The 14,842-nt window shown below is 62.9% G+C and overlaps 2 protein-coding genes across 5 annotated transcripts in view; both read left to right on the forward strand.

Annotated features, from left to right (window-relative positions):
• The window catches only part of HSPG2 (heparan sulfate proteoglycan 2), a 41,413-nt gene extending 30,070 nt beyond the window's left edge, over nt 1–11,343 (forward strand). The window contains exons 71-95 of the mRNA XM_069780379.1: nt 245–505; nt 588–783; nt 870–967; nt 1,611–1,877; nt 1,954–2,066; nt 2,153–2,300; nt 2,394–2,510; nt 2,783–2,867; nt 2,954–3,098; nt 3,175–3,274; nt 3,351–3,460; nt 3,539–3,647; nt 3,723–3,821; nt 4,638–4,859; nt 5,652–5,884; nt 6,033–6,219; nt 7,155–7,277; nt 7,364–7,417; nt 7,534–7,609; nt 8,511–8,589; nt 8,698–8,768; nt 8,874–8,957; nt 9,025–9,128; nt 10,012–10,518; nt 11,264–11,343. Of these exons, the coding sequence (XP_069636480.1) occupies nt 245–505; nt 588–783; nt 870–967; nt 1,611–1,877; nt 1,954–2,066; nt 2,153–2,300; nt 2,394–2,510; nt 2,783–2,867; nt 2,954–3,098; nt 3,175–3,274; nt 3,351–3,460; nt 3,539–3,647; nt 3,723–3,821; nt 4,638–4,859; nt 5,652–5,884; nt 6,033–6,219; nt 7,155–7,277; nt 7,364–7,417; nt 7,534–7,609; nt 8,511–8,589; nt 8,698–8,768; nt 8,874–8,957; nt 9,025–9,128; nt 10,012–10,518; nt 11,264–11,343 (3,668 nt within the window). The remainder of the gene's footprint in view (nt 1–244; nt 506–587; nt 784–869; nt 968–1,610; nt 1,878–1,953; nt 2,067–2,152; nt 2,301–2,393; nt 2,511–2,782; nt 2,868–2,953; nt 3,099–3,174; nt 3,275–3,350; nt 3,461–3,538; nt 3,648–3,722; nt 3,822–4,637; nt 4,860–5,651; nt 5,885–6,032; nt 6,220–7,154; nt 7,278–7,363; nt 7,418–7,533; nt 7,610–8,510; nt 8,590–8,697; nt 8,769–8,873; nt 8,958–9,024; nt 9,129–10,011; nt 10,519–11,263) is intronic.
• Nucleotides 11,344–11,430: 87 nt separating this feature from the next.
• The window catches only part of USP48 (ubiquitin specific peptidase 48), a 30,402-nt gene continuing 26,990 nt past the window's right edge, over nt 11,431–14,842 (forward strand). For 3 of the 4 annotated variants that reach the window (XR_011324172.1, XR_011324173.1, XM_069780421.1), the window contains exons 1-4: nt 11,431–11,591; nt 12,386–12,506; nt 12,749–12,905; nt 13,800–13,927. Coding sequence is in view for 2 of the 4 variants with exons in the window: in XM_069780421.1 (XP_069636522.1) it covers nt 11,458–11,591; nt 12,386–12,506; nt 12,749–12,905; nt 13,800–13,927 (540 nt within the window). In the remaining 2 variants the exon portion in view is untranslated. The remainder of the gene's footprint in view (nt 11,592–12,385; nt 12,507–12,748; nt 12,906–13,799; nt 13,928–14,842) is intronic. The other variant, XM_069780420.1, reaches the window with a different exon arrangement.

Consider the following 14,842-nt stretch of genomic DNA (forward strand, 5'->3'; position numbering starts at 1 on the left):
CCCATCCCTTCCCTCATGAATTAGTCCATCTCTCATCCATCCCAGCACACGCTCATCTCTCCATCTCCTAACTCCTCCATCCATCCCTTCCTCGTGGATTCATCCATCTCTGGTCCATCCCAACACACACCCACCACCATCTCCACCCAGACCCTCCCACTGATGCCCTCCTCGCCCTGTTGACCCATTCATTGCCCCATCCCGGCTGCGGTCGGGTGCTGATGGTACTGGCCGTTCCCTGCAGCACCACCATATGCCACCAGCCTGCCGGAGGACACCGCGGTGCGTGCTGGTGACGCGCTGCAGGTGCAGTGCCTGGCCCATGGCACCCCGCCACTGGTCTACACTTGGGATAAGGTCAACGGCAGCCTCTCGGCACGCGCCATCTACCGCGCCGGCCTCCTCCGCATCAGCCCAGCCTTGCCCGCCGACTCCGGCACCTACCGCTGCCTTGTCACCAACCGCGTCGGCACCGCCGAGACCTTCGCACGCGTGGCTGTCCATGGTGAGCCCCCCCTCAATGGGGATGCCCCACGCCGGGGATGCCCGTGCCGCCAGGTACCATCAGGGCTTTGCATCCCATCCAGGTGATGCTGGTGACAGTGGGGACGCCGGCAGCGGTCCCTTGACAGTACGGGTGACACCGGGGAGCCTCGTCAAGGGGGTGGGTGGCACCGCCGAATTCGCCTGCGCTGTCTCGGGGGACCCCCGGGCACGTCTGGAGTGGCTGAAGGATGGTGGGGAGCTGCCCCCCACCCACAGCGTGCGGGACGGGGTGCTGCGGTAAGGAGTGGGGGATGGGGCAGTCGGATCCCCCCCACCACCTGCTCCCCCCTGTGGGGTCCCACACCCCGGCTGTGTCCCCGCAGGATACCGGAGCTGGCGTGGGGGGCACAGGGGGTGTACGTGTGCCGGGCCAGCGCCCCAGGCGGGCAGGCGGAGGACAGGGCCACCCTCACCGTCCAGGGTAGGAGCAGCACCCATGCACCAGGGGACATGGGCACCCCCCAACCTATCCCCCATGAACACTGGCACCCTGGGACCCCCCATCTCCCCAGACCCAGGGGCACCCACTGACTCATACCCCCATCCCCATGGGCACCCCGGTGCCCCCATTTTCCCACACCTATGGGCACCCTGGTACCCTCCATCTCTCTCCCCACCCCCATGCACCCCAATATCCCCTATTTCTTCCCCTGCCCATGGGCACCCAAATAGCCACCTATTTCTCCCCATGCCCATAGACACCCCAACACCCCCAATCTCTCCCTGTGCCTGCAGACACCCCAACACCCCCAATCTCTCCCCATGCCCAAGGGCACCCCGATACCTCCAATCTCTCCCCATGCCTGTGGGCACCCTAATACCCTCAATCTCTCCTCACACCCCTGAGCACCCTGGTACCCCCCATCTCTCCCCATGCCCATGAGTACCCCGATACCCCAAATCTCTCCCCATACCCACGGGCACCCCAACACCCCCAAATTCTTCCCATGCCCATGAAGACCCCATTTCTCCCCATCTCTCACTCCTCCGGTTGGCACCCCAGACCACGATGCCTCCCCCATGCCAGGGGGGCACCCCAAAACCCCACTGTCCCCCCCTCCAAGCTCTCCCCAGGGCCCTGATCAACATCCGGACAGCGGTGCAGACAGTGCTGGCAGGGACGGCGGTGGAGCTGGAGTGCCTGGGCTTGGGTGAACCCCGTCCCCACGTCACCTGGAGTAAAGTGGGGGGCCGTATCCGACCCGGGGTGCTGGTCCGTGCCGGGACCCTCACCATTGAACGGGTAGAACGGGCAGATGCTGGGCAGTACCGCTGCACTGCTGCCAACAGCGTGGGCACCGTCCAGTCCCACGTCATCCTCCACGTGCAAGGTGAGGATGGGGACACGGAGCTGGGGACACACAGACGGTGTCATCACAGGGTGGTGACACCTCCGTGCATCCCCAGCTGCCCCCCAAATCGCTGGGCAGCCAGAGGTGAAGGAGGTCTCAGTGGGTTCGGCAGCTCTTTTGCCCTGCTTGGCATCCGGTTTCCCGGTGCCGGAGATCACCTGGAGTAAGGTGAGATGGAGGGATGCAGGGATGGGGGTGCAGGGGGGGGGGGGGCACCCTATGGGTGCTGACCCCCCCACCCTGCTCTGCCGCAGCTGGAAGGGGAGCTGCCGGCGGGTGCCAGGGCAGAAGGGAACGTCCTGACGCTGCCGGCCGTGCGCCATGAGGATGCCGGTGTCTACGCCTGCGCCGCAGCCAACCACCGCGGCCAGGAGACAGCTTACTATGTCCTTAAGGTCCGAGGTGAGGATGGTCAGACAGACAGATGGATGGACCGGGTGGTGGTGGGAGGAGGGTGATGCACCCCAACCTCTCCTGACCCCCCCATCCCCACAGAGCGCCTGGTCCCCTATTTTGGGCAGACGCCCCGCTCCTTCCTCCCCCTGCCCACCATCAAGGATGCTTACAAGAGGTTCGAGATCCTCATCACCTTCCGACCTGACGCTGCTGACGGTGAGCGCCGATGGGACCCCTGTGTCCCCCCATGTGTCCCCCCCATGTCCCCTCTATGTCCCCTCCATCGTCTCCTCCTCCCTTCCCTCTCCATCCCTCCCTCCATCCTCCCCTCTTCCTCCTTTAGCTCCCATTCTCTATTCAACCAAGCCCCCCCCACCACTTCTGGGGGGTTTCTCCTCCATCCCGGGGGTGTTTTGGGGTTCCTCAGGATGTGATCCGCACCCCCCCGGGGTGGGCACCATCCTGCCTGACCCACCGCCACCCTGCAGGGCTTCTCCTCTACAATGGGCAGCGGAAAAACAGCGGTGCCGACTTCATCTCCTTCGGTTTGGTGGGTGGCCGCCCTGAATTTAGGTGAGACCCATGAACGGGTGCTATAGGAGGAGGGGGGAGATGGGTGCCAGCACCCACCCACACCTGTTGTACCCCAAAAAAATAAGGTTTGATGCTGGTTCGGGCATGGCCACCATCCGGCATCCGACGCCACTGCGGTTGGGTGAGTACCACACCATCCGTCTCCTCCGCAATCTCACCCGGGGTTCGCTGGCGCTGGACGGGCACCCCCCAGTTAACGGGACCTCCCAGGTATTTGGGGGGGGGTGATGTGTATTGGGTGGGGGTCAGGGTGCTGGAGGTGGTGCCCACCCACTTGTGCCCGCAGGGGAAGTTTCAAGGGCTGGATCTGAACGAGGAGCTGTACCTGGGGGGGTACCCCGATTTCAGTACCGTGGCTAAGACAGGGCTCAGCCGTGGTTTTATGGGTGAGTGATGAGTTTTTGGGGGGCACCGGGGTGGGAGGCTGAGCGCCATGTCACCCCCATCTCCATCCCTCCGCAGGCTGCGTACGCCAGCTCCGCATCCAAGGGGAGGAGGTGGCCTTTGGGGACATGGACCTGCAGGCGCATGGTGTCACCAGTTGTCCCACTTGCCAGGACCGGCCATGCCAGGTGAGGATGGTGGGGGTGATGCCCACCCATCTCCACCTATCCCCACCCATTGCTGACGCCCATGTCATCCCCCCCCAGAATGGTGGCGTGTGCCAGGACGCCGAGAGTGGCACCTACATCTGCCGTTGTCCCCACGGCTTCACCGGCAGCAACTGCGAGTACTCGCAGGCTTTGCATTGTCACCCAGGTAGGTGCCTGCCCCACGGGGATGTCACCCCAGTGTCCCTCCCCGGATGGGTGCTCATCGCTTGTCACCCTACAGAGGCGTGTGGGGCTGATGCCACCTGCGTCAACCGGCCAGACGGGCAAGGCTATACCTGCCGCTGCCACCTGGGCAAGGCTGGGGAGAGGTGCACCGAGGGTAAGCACAGCTGGGGACACGGGGACAGGGCTGGCACCGCACTGGGGACATGGGCACGGGGTGGGCACCGCCCCAGGGAGATGGGCATGGGGCTGGGACAACCCTGGGGAGATGGGGACATGGCTGGGGACTACCCTGGGGACACAGGCACGGGGTTGGCACCACCCTGATGACAGCGGCATGGGGCTGGGTACTATACCAGGGAGGTGGACACAGGGCTGGGGACCACCCTGGGGCATGGACATAGGGCTGGGGACCACCCTGGGGACATGGGCAGAGGGCTGGGACCATCCCAGGGAGATGGGCATGGGGCTTGGTACCACCCTGGGGAGATGGGCACAGGGTTGGTGCCACCCTGGGGACACAGACATGGGGCTGGGGACCACCACAGGGAGATGGGCACAGGGCTGAGACCACCCTGGGGACACAGGCATGATGGGGACAGGGGATTAGGTACCATGCGGGGAGGTGGGCATTGTGGATATGATGGAGATGGGCCATTGGGTGCCATCCCAGGGAGACGGGCACGATGGGGATGGGGGATTTGGGACCACCCTGGGGACACAGGCTGAGGAGCACCCTGGGTAGATGGGCATGGGTCTGGGTACCACCCTGGGGACATGGGAATGGGGCTCACGCCACCCTGGGGAGATGGGCACGGAGCTGGGGACCACCAGAGATGGGCAGGGACTGGGACTACCCTGGGGAGATGGGCACCATGGGGATGGAGATTTGGGTCCCACCCAGGGGAAATGGGCACCATGGGGATGGAGGTTTGGGTCCCACCAGCCAGGCACTGATTTGGGGGTGCCGCAGGCGAGGCAGTGAGCGTGCCATCCTTCGGTGAGGCGGGTGCCTTCGTCTCCTACCCGCCCCTCACCAACGTCCACCATGAGCTGCGGGTGGAGGCTGAGTTCCTGCCGCTGGCACCCGACGGGCTCCTGCTCTTCAGCGCTGGCAAAGCTGTCCCCGTGGAGGACTTTGTCGCCTTGGCCATGGCTGGTGGCCACCTTGAGTTCCGCTACGAGCTGGGCTCAGGTGGGCTGACACGGTGATGGGGGTCTTGGTGGCGCCGCGGGGGGGCTGGTGGCACTGGGAACCTGGGTATAGGTGGGGTGGCCTGGCATTACTGGGGTCCATTGGCATCATAGGGGTCCCTGAGCCGCAGCAGGGTCCCCTGGCACCACTGGAGTCCCCAGGTGTCACTGGTGTCCCTTGGCATCATTGGGGTTCCCAAACGTCACCAGGGTCCTTTGGCATCATTGGGGTCCCCAGGCATCACCTGGCTCCCAGGTGTTGCCAGGGTCCCTGAGGATCACTGGGGTCCCCCCAGCATTACTGGCTTTCCCTTGGGGGTCCCCAGGCATCACTGGGGCCCCCAGCATCACTGGGGTCACCTGGTGTCACTTGGGTCCCCTGGCAGCACATCACTGGGGTCCCTTGGTGACACTGGCATCCCCAGGCTGTGGCAGCGTCCCTGGGCATCACCAGGGTCCCCAAATGTCACCAGGGTGCCCTGATGTCGCTGGGGTCCCTTGGTGTCGCTGGGGTCCCCTGGCATTACATACCTGGGATGCCCTGCTGTCACCTGGGGCCCCAGGCACTGCCAGTGTCCCCGTGGATCACCGTCACACCACCGGGGTCCCCTGGCATCACTTTGGTCCCCAGATACTGCTAGGGTCCCCTGGGCATCAGTGGGGTACCCTGTCACCACTGGGGTCCCCAAGCATCACCGGGGTCCCCCAGCATCACCCAGGGCACCTCTTAGGTCCCCAAGCATCCCTGGTGTCCCCCGGTGTCCCCCGTGATGCCACCATCAAATCCCCACAGGCCTGGCAGTTCTCCGCAGCACCGAGCCGGTGACGCTTGGCCGCTGGCACCGGGTGACGGCCGAGCGGGTTCACAAGGATGGGACGTTGGTGGTGGATGACGCCGCCCCGGTGAAACGCTCTTCGCCCGGCAAGAGCCAAGGTCTCAACCTACGCACCCCCCTTTATCTGGGGGGCACCGAACCCCCCCTGCGCCCCCCAACCAACGCCTCCTTCCGGGGCTGCATTGGAGAGGTGAGACACCCCCTGTCCCCCCCAAAAGCCTGTCCTGGACATCTGGGTCCCCCCAGTGGGAGACAGGGGGGCCAGGGTCCCCTCGGCGGGGGTTGGGGGGGTCAGGGATTGACACCCCCCCTCCCTTGGTGTGTCCCCCTCGCCCCAGGTCTCCATCAATGGGAAGAAGGTGGATTTGTCCTACAGCTTTCTGCGGAGCCGGGGCGTGGGGCAGTGCGGGCAGAGCTCGCCCTGCCTGCAGGCTGCCTGCCTGCACGGGGGTCGCTGCCTGCCCCTGCCTGCAGGCAGCCCCGGCAGCCCTGCCTACCGCTGCCTCTGCCCACCCGGCTTCAGCGGTGAGTCCCGCGGGGTGCTGACACGCGTGTGCGGTTTGCACGTGCGCGCTGTGGGCGGTTGGTGTGCGCGCGTGCGCGCGCACGCTGAGCACGCGGGTGGACTGGGCGTGCAAGCGTGTGGGCTGCGCGTGCACGCGTGCTGCATATGGGGGTGTGCCGTGCACGCACGTGTGCATGTGTGCTGCGCATCCATGTGCACTATGCAGGCGTGTATGCTGTATGTGCACGTGTGCTGTGCATGCGGGTGGGCTGCATATTGTGTGTGCTGCACATGCCCGCGCACTGTGCATGTACGTGTGCATGTGTCTGCTGTGCATGCATGCACACTGTGCATACATGCGTGCTGCACATGCATGTGTGCTGGGGTGCAGGCATGCTGTTTGCAAGCAGGTGCATCTGCATGAGTGTGTGTGTAGTGTGCAGTGCGTGCATGTGCTGTGCATGCGTGTATGTGTTGAGTGTGCATGCAGGTGCTGTACATGCATGGGTGCTGTGCACACCTGTGTGCACTCCGGGTGCAGTTTGCACGTGCGTGCATCTGCTGCACATGGGTGCAGCGTGCACTGTGTGCATCTGCTCTGCATGTGCTGTGCGTGCATGTGCGGTGTGTGCAGTTGGCATGCATGCGTGCGTGCTATGCACAGGCTGCAGTCTGCACATGTGTGCATCTGCCGTGCACGCATGTATCTGCACGTATCTGTGTGCAGTTTGCACGTGTGCACGGCACGTGCGAGTGTGTACTGTGGGTGCTGTGCGTGCACAGGTACGGTGCGTGCGTGCATGCACTGTGCGTGCACACGCACTCCTCGTGTGCATGCTCACTTTGCACGTGTGTGTGCGTGCAAGGGCAAACCCTGGGCCAGCAGGTCAGCCGAGGGCATCTGACCATCCTCGCACCCACCCACGTCACCCGGTGTCACCTTCCTTGTCCCCAGGGCCACGCTGCGAGCGGGAGGAGGACCGCTGCCTGCACCACAACCCCTGCCTGCACGGCGGCACCTGCAAGGGCAACGCCTGCCTCTGCCCGCAGGGCTACGCCGGTCCCTACTGCCAGCACAGTGAGTCGGGGGACGCTTGGGGACAGACACCTGGGGACATGGGGGGGACATGTGCCACCCCGTCCCCAACCCCCCTTCACCCGCAGGCTTGGCGCTAGCGGAGCTGGAGCAGGACTGGCAGGAAGGCAGCGGGGGCGGAGGTAGGTGCCTGCACCCACTTCCCCCCCTTTTTGCACCCAAAGGTGGGGCCGTGGGTGTGGCAGCTGGGCGTGGTCTCCCCCTTATCGCCCCCTTATCCCCCCCTTTCTGCCCGCAGACGCCCCCGGACAGTTCAGCGCCGCTTTCCGGGACGGCTCCTACCTGGCCCTGCCCGGTCACCTCTTTCCCCGTGGGTGAGTGACGCCGGGGACAGGGTACCCCCGAGCAGGGTGCCGCGCCCCCCGAGCAGGGTGCCACACCCCCACGCCGGCATTGCACCCTGCCCGGGGTGCTGCACCCTTCCTGGGGTGCTGCAACCTCCCTGGGTAGTTGCACCCTTTTTTAAGGCATTGCACCACTTCCTGCAGTGTTGCACCCTGACTGCAGCATTGCACCCATCACAGCGTTGCACCCATCGCAGCACTGCACCCTTCCTGTGGTGTTGCACTCATTGCAGCATTGCACCCGTCGCAGCCTTGCACCCATCGCAGCATTGTACCCTTCCTGCAGTATTGCACCCAATGCAGCATTGCACCCAGCACAGCATTGCACTGATTGCAGTGTTGCGCCCATCACAGCATTGCACCCCTTCCCATGCCATCACACCCTTCTAGGGTGCTGCACCCCTTTCTGCAGCATTGCACCTACTCCAGCATTGCACCTTTCCCACCTTGTTGCACCCATCATGGCGTTGCACCCCCCCCAGGATGCTACACCCCTTCCAGCAGCGTTGCACCCATTGCGATGTTGCACCCATCTCAGCATTGCACCCTTGCCATGGTGTTGCACCCATTGCAGCGTTGCATACTTCCTGGGGTGCTGCACCCTTCCCACTGCATTGCACCCTTCCTTCCTGCAGCATTGCACCCTCACAGGGTGCTGCACCCCTTCCCACAGCGTTGCACCCATTGCCATTTAACACCCTTCCCGGGGCGCTGCACCCAGAATGGCATTGTGCCCTTCCCAGAGTGCTGCACCCATCACGGCATTGCACCCCTCCTGGGGTGCTGCACCCATTGCACTATTGCACCCTTCTCAGGGTGCTGCACCACCCTGGGGTGCTGCACCCACCGAACCATGCCCCTCTCCTTGCAGCCCACCCGAGGCGCCCGAGACCATCGAGCTGGAGCTGCGGACGGGCAGTGCCGACGGGCTGCTGCTGTGGCACGGGGCGGTGAGCGGGGTGGAGGGCATCGCTGGGGAGGGGACCGGGGTGCTGAGCCCCCTTAGGGTGGGGGTCAGGGTACCCCCCACCCCGCTCACCGCCCCGCTGCGCCCACAGGAGCCCGGCGAGGGTGGCAAAGCCAAAGACTTCATCGGCCTCGGCTTGAAGGACGGGCACCTGGTGTTCAGGTGAGCGGGGGGACCCGGTGTCACCCCGGGGTGCCCCGTGCCACCCAAGGGTGCCCTATGCCACCCCAGGGTGCCCGCTGTGCTGAGCCCACGTCACCCCTGCAGCTACCAGCTGGGCAGCGGTGAGGCCAGCATCGTCTCCGAAGACCCCATCAACGACGGCGAGTGGCACCGGGTGACGGTGACGAGGTGGGTGGGGGCCAGGGTGGGGGTCAGGGTGGGGGTCAGGGTGCGGGTGCTGATGGGTGCCGTGCAGGGAGGGCCGGCACGGGCGGCTGCAGGTGGATGGGGAAGAGCCGGTGAGCGGGCAGTCACCAGGAGCCAACGTCATGGCCAACACCCAGGGCAGCATCTACGTGGGTACGGTGGCACCCAGGGGACATGGCGGGGCATGGGGTGGGACAGGGTGGGACGCAGGGTGCGACATAGGGTGGGACATGGGGTGGGACACGGGGTGAGACCTGGGGTGGGACAGGGGATGGACACAGGGTGGGACATGGGGTGAGACCTGGGGTGAGACCTGGGGTGGGACAGGGAGGGACACAGGGTGGGACATGGGGCGGGACATGGGGTGAGACCTGGGGTGGGATAGGGGATGGGCAGGGGGTGGGACACATGATGGGACATGGGCTGGGACACGTGGTGGGACACAGGAGGGGACATGGGATGGGACACGGGACATGCGACAGAGCACAGGATGGGACATGGGATGGGTCATGGGAGGGGTTACATGATGGGACTTGGGATGGGACCCAGGACAGGACACGGGAGGGGATATGGGGTGGGACACGGAAAGGCGCGGGACATGGGATGGACACTAGATGGGACACAGGGTGGGCACACGGGAAGGGGACACATGATGGAACATGGGAGGGGGCGCAGGGTGGACGTGGGGTGGACACCGATAGGATGTGGGATGAGACTTGGGATGGGACACAGGATGGCCATGGGAAGAGAACACATGATGGGACATGGGACAGACACTGGACGGGACATGGGACAGGGCATGGGATGGATATAGGCTGGGACATGGGACGGGACACAGGATGGGACATGGGATGGACATGGGATGAGACATGGGATGGACATGGGATGGGACAGACATGGGATGGGATGTGGGCTGGACACGGGGTGGACGTGGGACAGGATGTGGGATGGACATGGGATGGGACACAGGAGAGGACACCAGGTGAGCCCACCGGGTGCCCTCGCACCCACGTGTCCCCTTGTGTCCCCCCCGCAGGCGGCGCTCCGGACCCCCGCAGCCTGACGGCCGGCAAATTCACCTCCGGCATCACTGGGTGCCTGCGGGGGCTGGCGCTGGCGCCCGCCGGGACCCCCCGGCACCCCATCGACCTGCGGCATGGCGCGGTGGGGGGCTCCCCCGCCCCCCCCCTGCCCCTCCTAACCCCCGCCAAAATATATTTTGGGGGGAATTTGGCCAATCTTATTCCAAAAAAAAAAAAAAGCCAGGAGGAAACGGTGCTTTGCTGCCCCGGGGTGACTCGGGGGGGGGGGGCCGGGACCCCCAAAAATGTTTACACCCCCCTCCCCCACATCAGCCCCCCTGAAACTGTGCTGGGGCGGCCGGGCCGCCCGGGTGCCCCCCTGGGGTGGCGACGGGGTGGGGACGCGAGGGACAATCGGGGTGCTGGCGGGGACCCCCCCGCGGGGACAGCTATTAAAGGAGAGAGAACCAGCGCGGTGGCCGTGTTTGGGGGTGCTGCGCCGGCGGGGGAGTATGGGGGGGGTTGGGATGGAAGGATTATGGTATTGGGGGGTATAGGATGGGGGTGTATGGTATGGGGGGTGGGGGGTATGGTATGGGAGTGTGGCAAGGGGTATGGGGGGTATAGTATGGGGGCATATGGTGTGGGGATACAGGGGGGTAAGGTATAGAGGGGGTATGGTGGGGGGGGTAAGGGGGTATGGGGGGGTATGGTATGGGGGTGGGTGGGGTGGGAGGCTATGGGGGAGTAAGGTATGGGGGGTATGGTATGCGGGTGTGTCGTATGGGGGGTGAGAGTATGGGGGGGTATGGTATTGGGGGGTATGGTATGGGGATCCAGAAGGCATTTCGTGTGAGGATTCGGGTGGGTATGGTATAGGGGTTATGGGAGTTCGGGGGGTTATGGTATGGGGGGGGTATGGTGCGGGGGCGAAGCTGCGTATGGTATGAGAGTCCAGAGGGGAGGCTGTGGTGTGGGGGGGTATGGGGACTACGGTATGGGGGTACAGGGAGGGCAGGGTACAGAGGGGTATGGTATGGGGGGTGGGGGTACGTTATGGGAGTGTAGCAAGGGGTATGGATCTGGGGGGGGTATGGTACGGGGTTGGAAGGGTGTGAGGGTCCGGGGGGGTATGGTATGGGGGTACCGGGGGGGTGCGGTGTGTGTGGGTACGGTACGGGGATCCGGAAGGGGTTTAGTGTGAGGGGGACCGGGGGGGGGGAGAGTCCCCACGTCCCGCGAGGCGTGCAGGCCCCGCCCCTCCAGGCGCGTCGCGCGTCGCAGCCCGTAACCGTCAACGCCTCGCGCCTGTCAGCCCGTCGCGCGTGTGGCGTCACCGGCCTTGACGGCGGCGGCGGCGGCGGCGGCGGCGGCGGGAGGGGCCGGGCGGGACCGGGCCGGGGCCGGGGCCGGCCCGGGCCGGAGAAGTTGGGGGGGTGGGGTGGGGGGGGTCGGCGGCGATGGCGCCGCGGTTGCAGCTGGAGAAGGCGGCGTGGCGTTGGACCGAGACGGTGCCGCCCGAGGCGGTGGCGCAGGAGCACATCGAAGCGGCCTACCGCGTCGGGCTGGAGCCCTGCCAGCGCGGAGCCTGCCGGTACCGCCCGGGACCCCCCCACCCCGGGCCCTCTCCCCTCCCGGGGCGGCCCTCTGCTTCCTCCTCGCCCCGTACCTGGTCCCTCGGGGCTGCAGGGGACCCCAAACTTCCTCCCTTCCCCCCCCTTATGTGGGGTCTGGGTGGTCCCCCTTTCCCTTCTCTGGGCTCCTCACCTCCCGGGGCGGGGGGGAACTTCACGTTCCTCCTCCCTCCCATGAGGTTGGGGAAGCACTGTGGGTTTTCTGGGTCCCTCAGGGTCGATGGGGACCCCCCTGCCCCCCCTTCCCTTTTTTGGGACTCCCATTCCCTGGGGTTGTGGGGGACCCCTCTCCCTGCCTGGCTCCCCAGACACAGGGGACACCCCCACTAGGGTTGTGGGGGACCCCTCTCCCTGCTTGGCTTCCCAGATACAGGGACCCTCTCCAGGGTTGTGGGGGACCCCTCTTCCTGCCTGGCTTCCCAGACACAGGGACACCCCCCCTAGGGTTGTGGGTGACCCCTCTCCCTGCCTGGCTCCCCAGATACAGGGACACCCCCCCGCCCCCCAGGTCCTGTACTCTTCCCTGGGGTCCCCCTTTTTTCTTCCCTCTGGTTCTCCATCCCTTGGCGTTTCCTTGTTCTTCCCTAGCCACCATTTTTAGGGGGTGTGGGGGACCCCTGTCCCATCTTATTCACTCTGTTTAGCATTATGGGGTCCCCCTTGTTGTTCTTATCCCCCATGGTCACACACCCACCCTCCAAGGGACAGCAGTGTCCCTTCTGCAGGGGTGACAGGGTGGGTGCTGATTCTACAGGAGGAACTGCCGGGGGAACCCCAACTGCCTGGTGGGCATCGGGGAGCACGTCTGGCTGGGCGAGATAGACGAGAACAGCTTCCACAACATCGATGACCCCAACTGCGAGCGTCGCAAGAAGGTAGTCCCCTCTCTCCCAAAAATCATCCTCTGCCCTTCCTGGTCCCCCAGGGATGATGGGGACAAGGGGAGGTGACACCTCATGTCCCTGTGTAGCCCGGGAATTTGGGATGCGGCTGTTTGTACGATGCCGGAGCGGTGTTTTCCCAACAAACAGCCGTAAAGTGGCTGCTCCAACTGCTGGATTTCTGCTTGCTCCTCTGCAGTGGCGAGTGATGACTGTTGCTTTCTCTCTTACACCAGAATGCATTTGTGGGCTTAACGAACCTCGGCGCCACGTGCTACGTGAACACTTTCTTGCAGATGTGGTTTCTTAACTTGGAGCTCCGGCAAGCTCTCTATTTGTGTCCCAGCACCTGCAGCGAGTATGTGGCCGGAGAGGGCATCCCGAAAGACAAAGGTGGGTGGAAGGTCATCTGCTGTGAACGGGAATGGTTTTGCTCGTTTTCTCCTAAAATTTTACACGCTGGCGTCGGCTTTGGGATAACATTTATTGGGAGAATCTATAGGTGAAGCTCCAACCACTTGTCCAATCTCCATACCATTGTTTTTGAGTCTATCACCTGGCTTTTAGGAATAAACTGTCCTTTACTCAAGTTATTTCTTAAATCAGAGTGATCCCGATCTGGTTGAAAAATCAGATTTGGGTTCATTTCTCGCCGGGCTGCTTCCCACACTGTTTCCCAGCTTAATTATGGTGCTGGGGGTGGAAGCACGTGGGTTGGGGCTGATCTGCACTACCGTGGAGCCGCACTTGTCCCATGGGAGGGCGAAAATTTAGGTCCCCGATACAAATGAGACTCCCAGTGCCCTCACAGCAGATGCGACAGGCTCAGGTGACATACCTTCATGTATGGTATGTTGCTATAGGTGCACTCTGGGTCAGGCAGCTTCCTGATTACTTCTGTTCCTGTTTTTATGGCATTTTTAAATGATGTCTCACCATTTAGGGTAAAAAAGAAGCTGTTGCTACAGGGTAATCAGCGCACACTGCTTAAACTGTTCGCTCACAGCTTGCACTAGGCATTGTGGGATGTTTATGGTTGGACTTGATTTTTAGGGTCTTTTCCAACCTGACTGATTCCATGATACCTGGCCCACACTGGGACTTCACTCTCATCAGAGACATGAACCGCTTTGGTTCTCATGATAATTTAAAACAGCTTTTAAAAATCATATCATTTCTAATCATTAAATTTACCCGTACAAAGAAAGAACAAGCAAATTACTTGGAACAATTATCTCTTGCCTTGAATGACTTGCTGTAACTTGTGCAACTTGTTGTTTTTAATAGACTATGAGCCTCAGACCATTTGTGAACACCTTCAGTACTTGTTCGCCTTGCTGCAGAACAGCAAAAGGCGATACATTGATCCCTCTGGCTTCGTTAAAGCGCTGGGCTTGGACACGGGACAGCAGCAGGTAGGTTTGAGGCATGCCCCTCAAGTAATTATCCTCTTTAAAGCAGCATGAAACTGCCATTTTATGTTATTTTAGCATCTCCAAGCTGGGTTCTGCTGCTTGGTACAAACACAAAGGGAGAAGCGGTGCTCTGGGCCCTTCCCATCGGTGTGGGAGATCAGGAGGAGCCCAGGGAGTGATGGGATGGGGACAAGGAGCTTTGTTAGTGCCTGATCGACCCCAGCACTGTGTGGGGTGGGAGCTGAAGCTGCTGTGAGGGTCTTTTCGCAGGTGCTTTATGGGCTGCTCCTCCCGGGTAGGTAGTGCAGCAGGGGTTGAAGGGCCCTCACAGGGCAAGAAGGCATTTGGTCGGGTCACCAGGAGCCAGCCAAGGTCCAATGTGAGCATGCGAGGCAGAGAAAGCATGGTTAGAGAGGGGTGAGTGCCACAGACAGATCCTGTGGGGCTTTTGCCAAAGCTGGCTCAGGAGAAGGGCACGGCTTGAAAATGCACTTTGGGAAGAGGAAGAGCCCGAGCGCCGGCGTGCGTTTCCTCAGTAGGATGCGGGAGGGGAAGGAAGCAGTCACTACCGACCAGGGATACTAAAGGACAGCTGGGAGGAGCCAAAGCCCTTTTGTTTTCCATAGGGGAGAGCAAAGGAGAGCCAGGGTGGGAGAGGAAGGCCCTGAGATGAGTGTGGGGAAGCTCCCAAGCCTGGCAGGAAGGGATGAATCTACAGGGCAGCTTCTTATTTTTGGGGTGTTTTTATTTTTCTTCTCACCTACAATGCAAGCAGGGACAGCTTGTATTGCATGCCGAGCTTTGAAAAATGAGCATTAATGGGATAGAAAGCTCTGCAGGAGGTTTTTTTTCCTTCCAGAGCCCTGCAAGGAGCGGGGCAGAAGTCAAACCACCCGGTGCGGCTGGCCGGGAGCC

This window comes from Haliaeetus albicilla, chromosome 4, assembly GCF_947461875.1.
Source record: "Haliaeetus albicilla chromosome 4, bHalAlb1.1, whole genome shotgun sequence".
NCBI lineage: Eukaryota > Metazoa > Chordata > Aves > Accipitriformes > Accipitridae > Haliaeetus > Haliaeetus albicilla.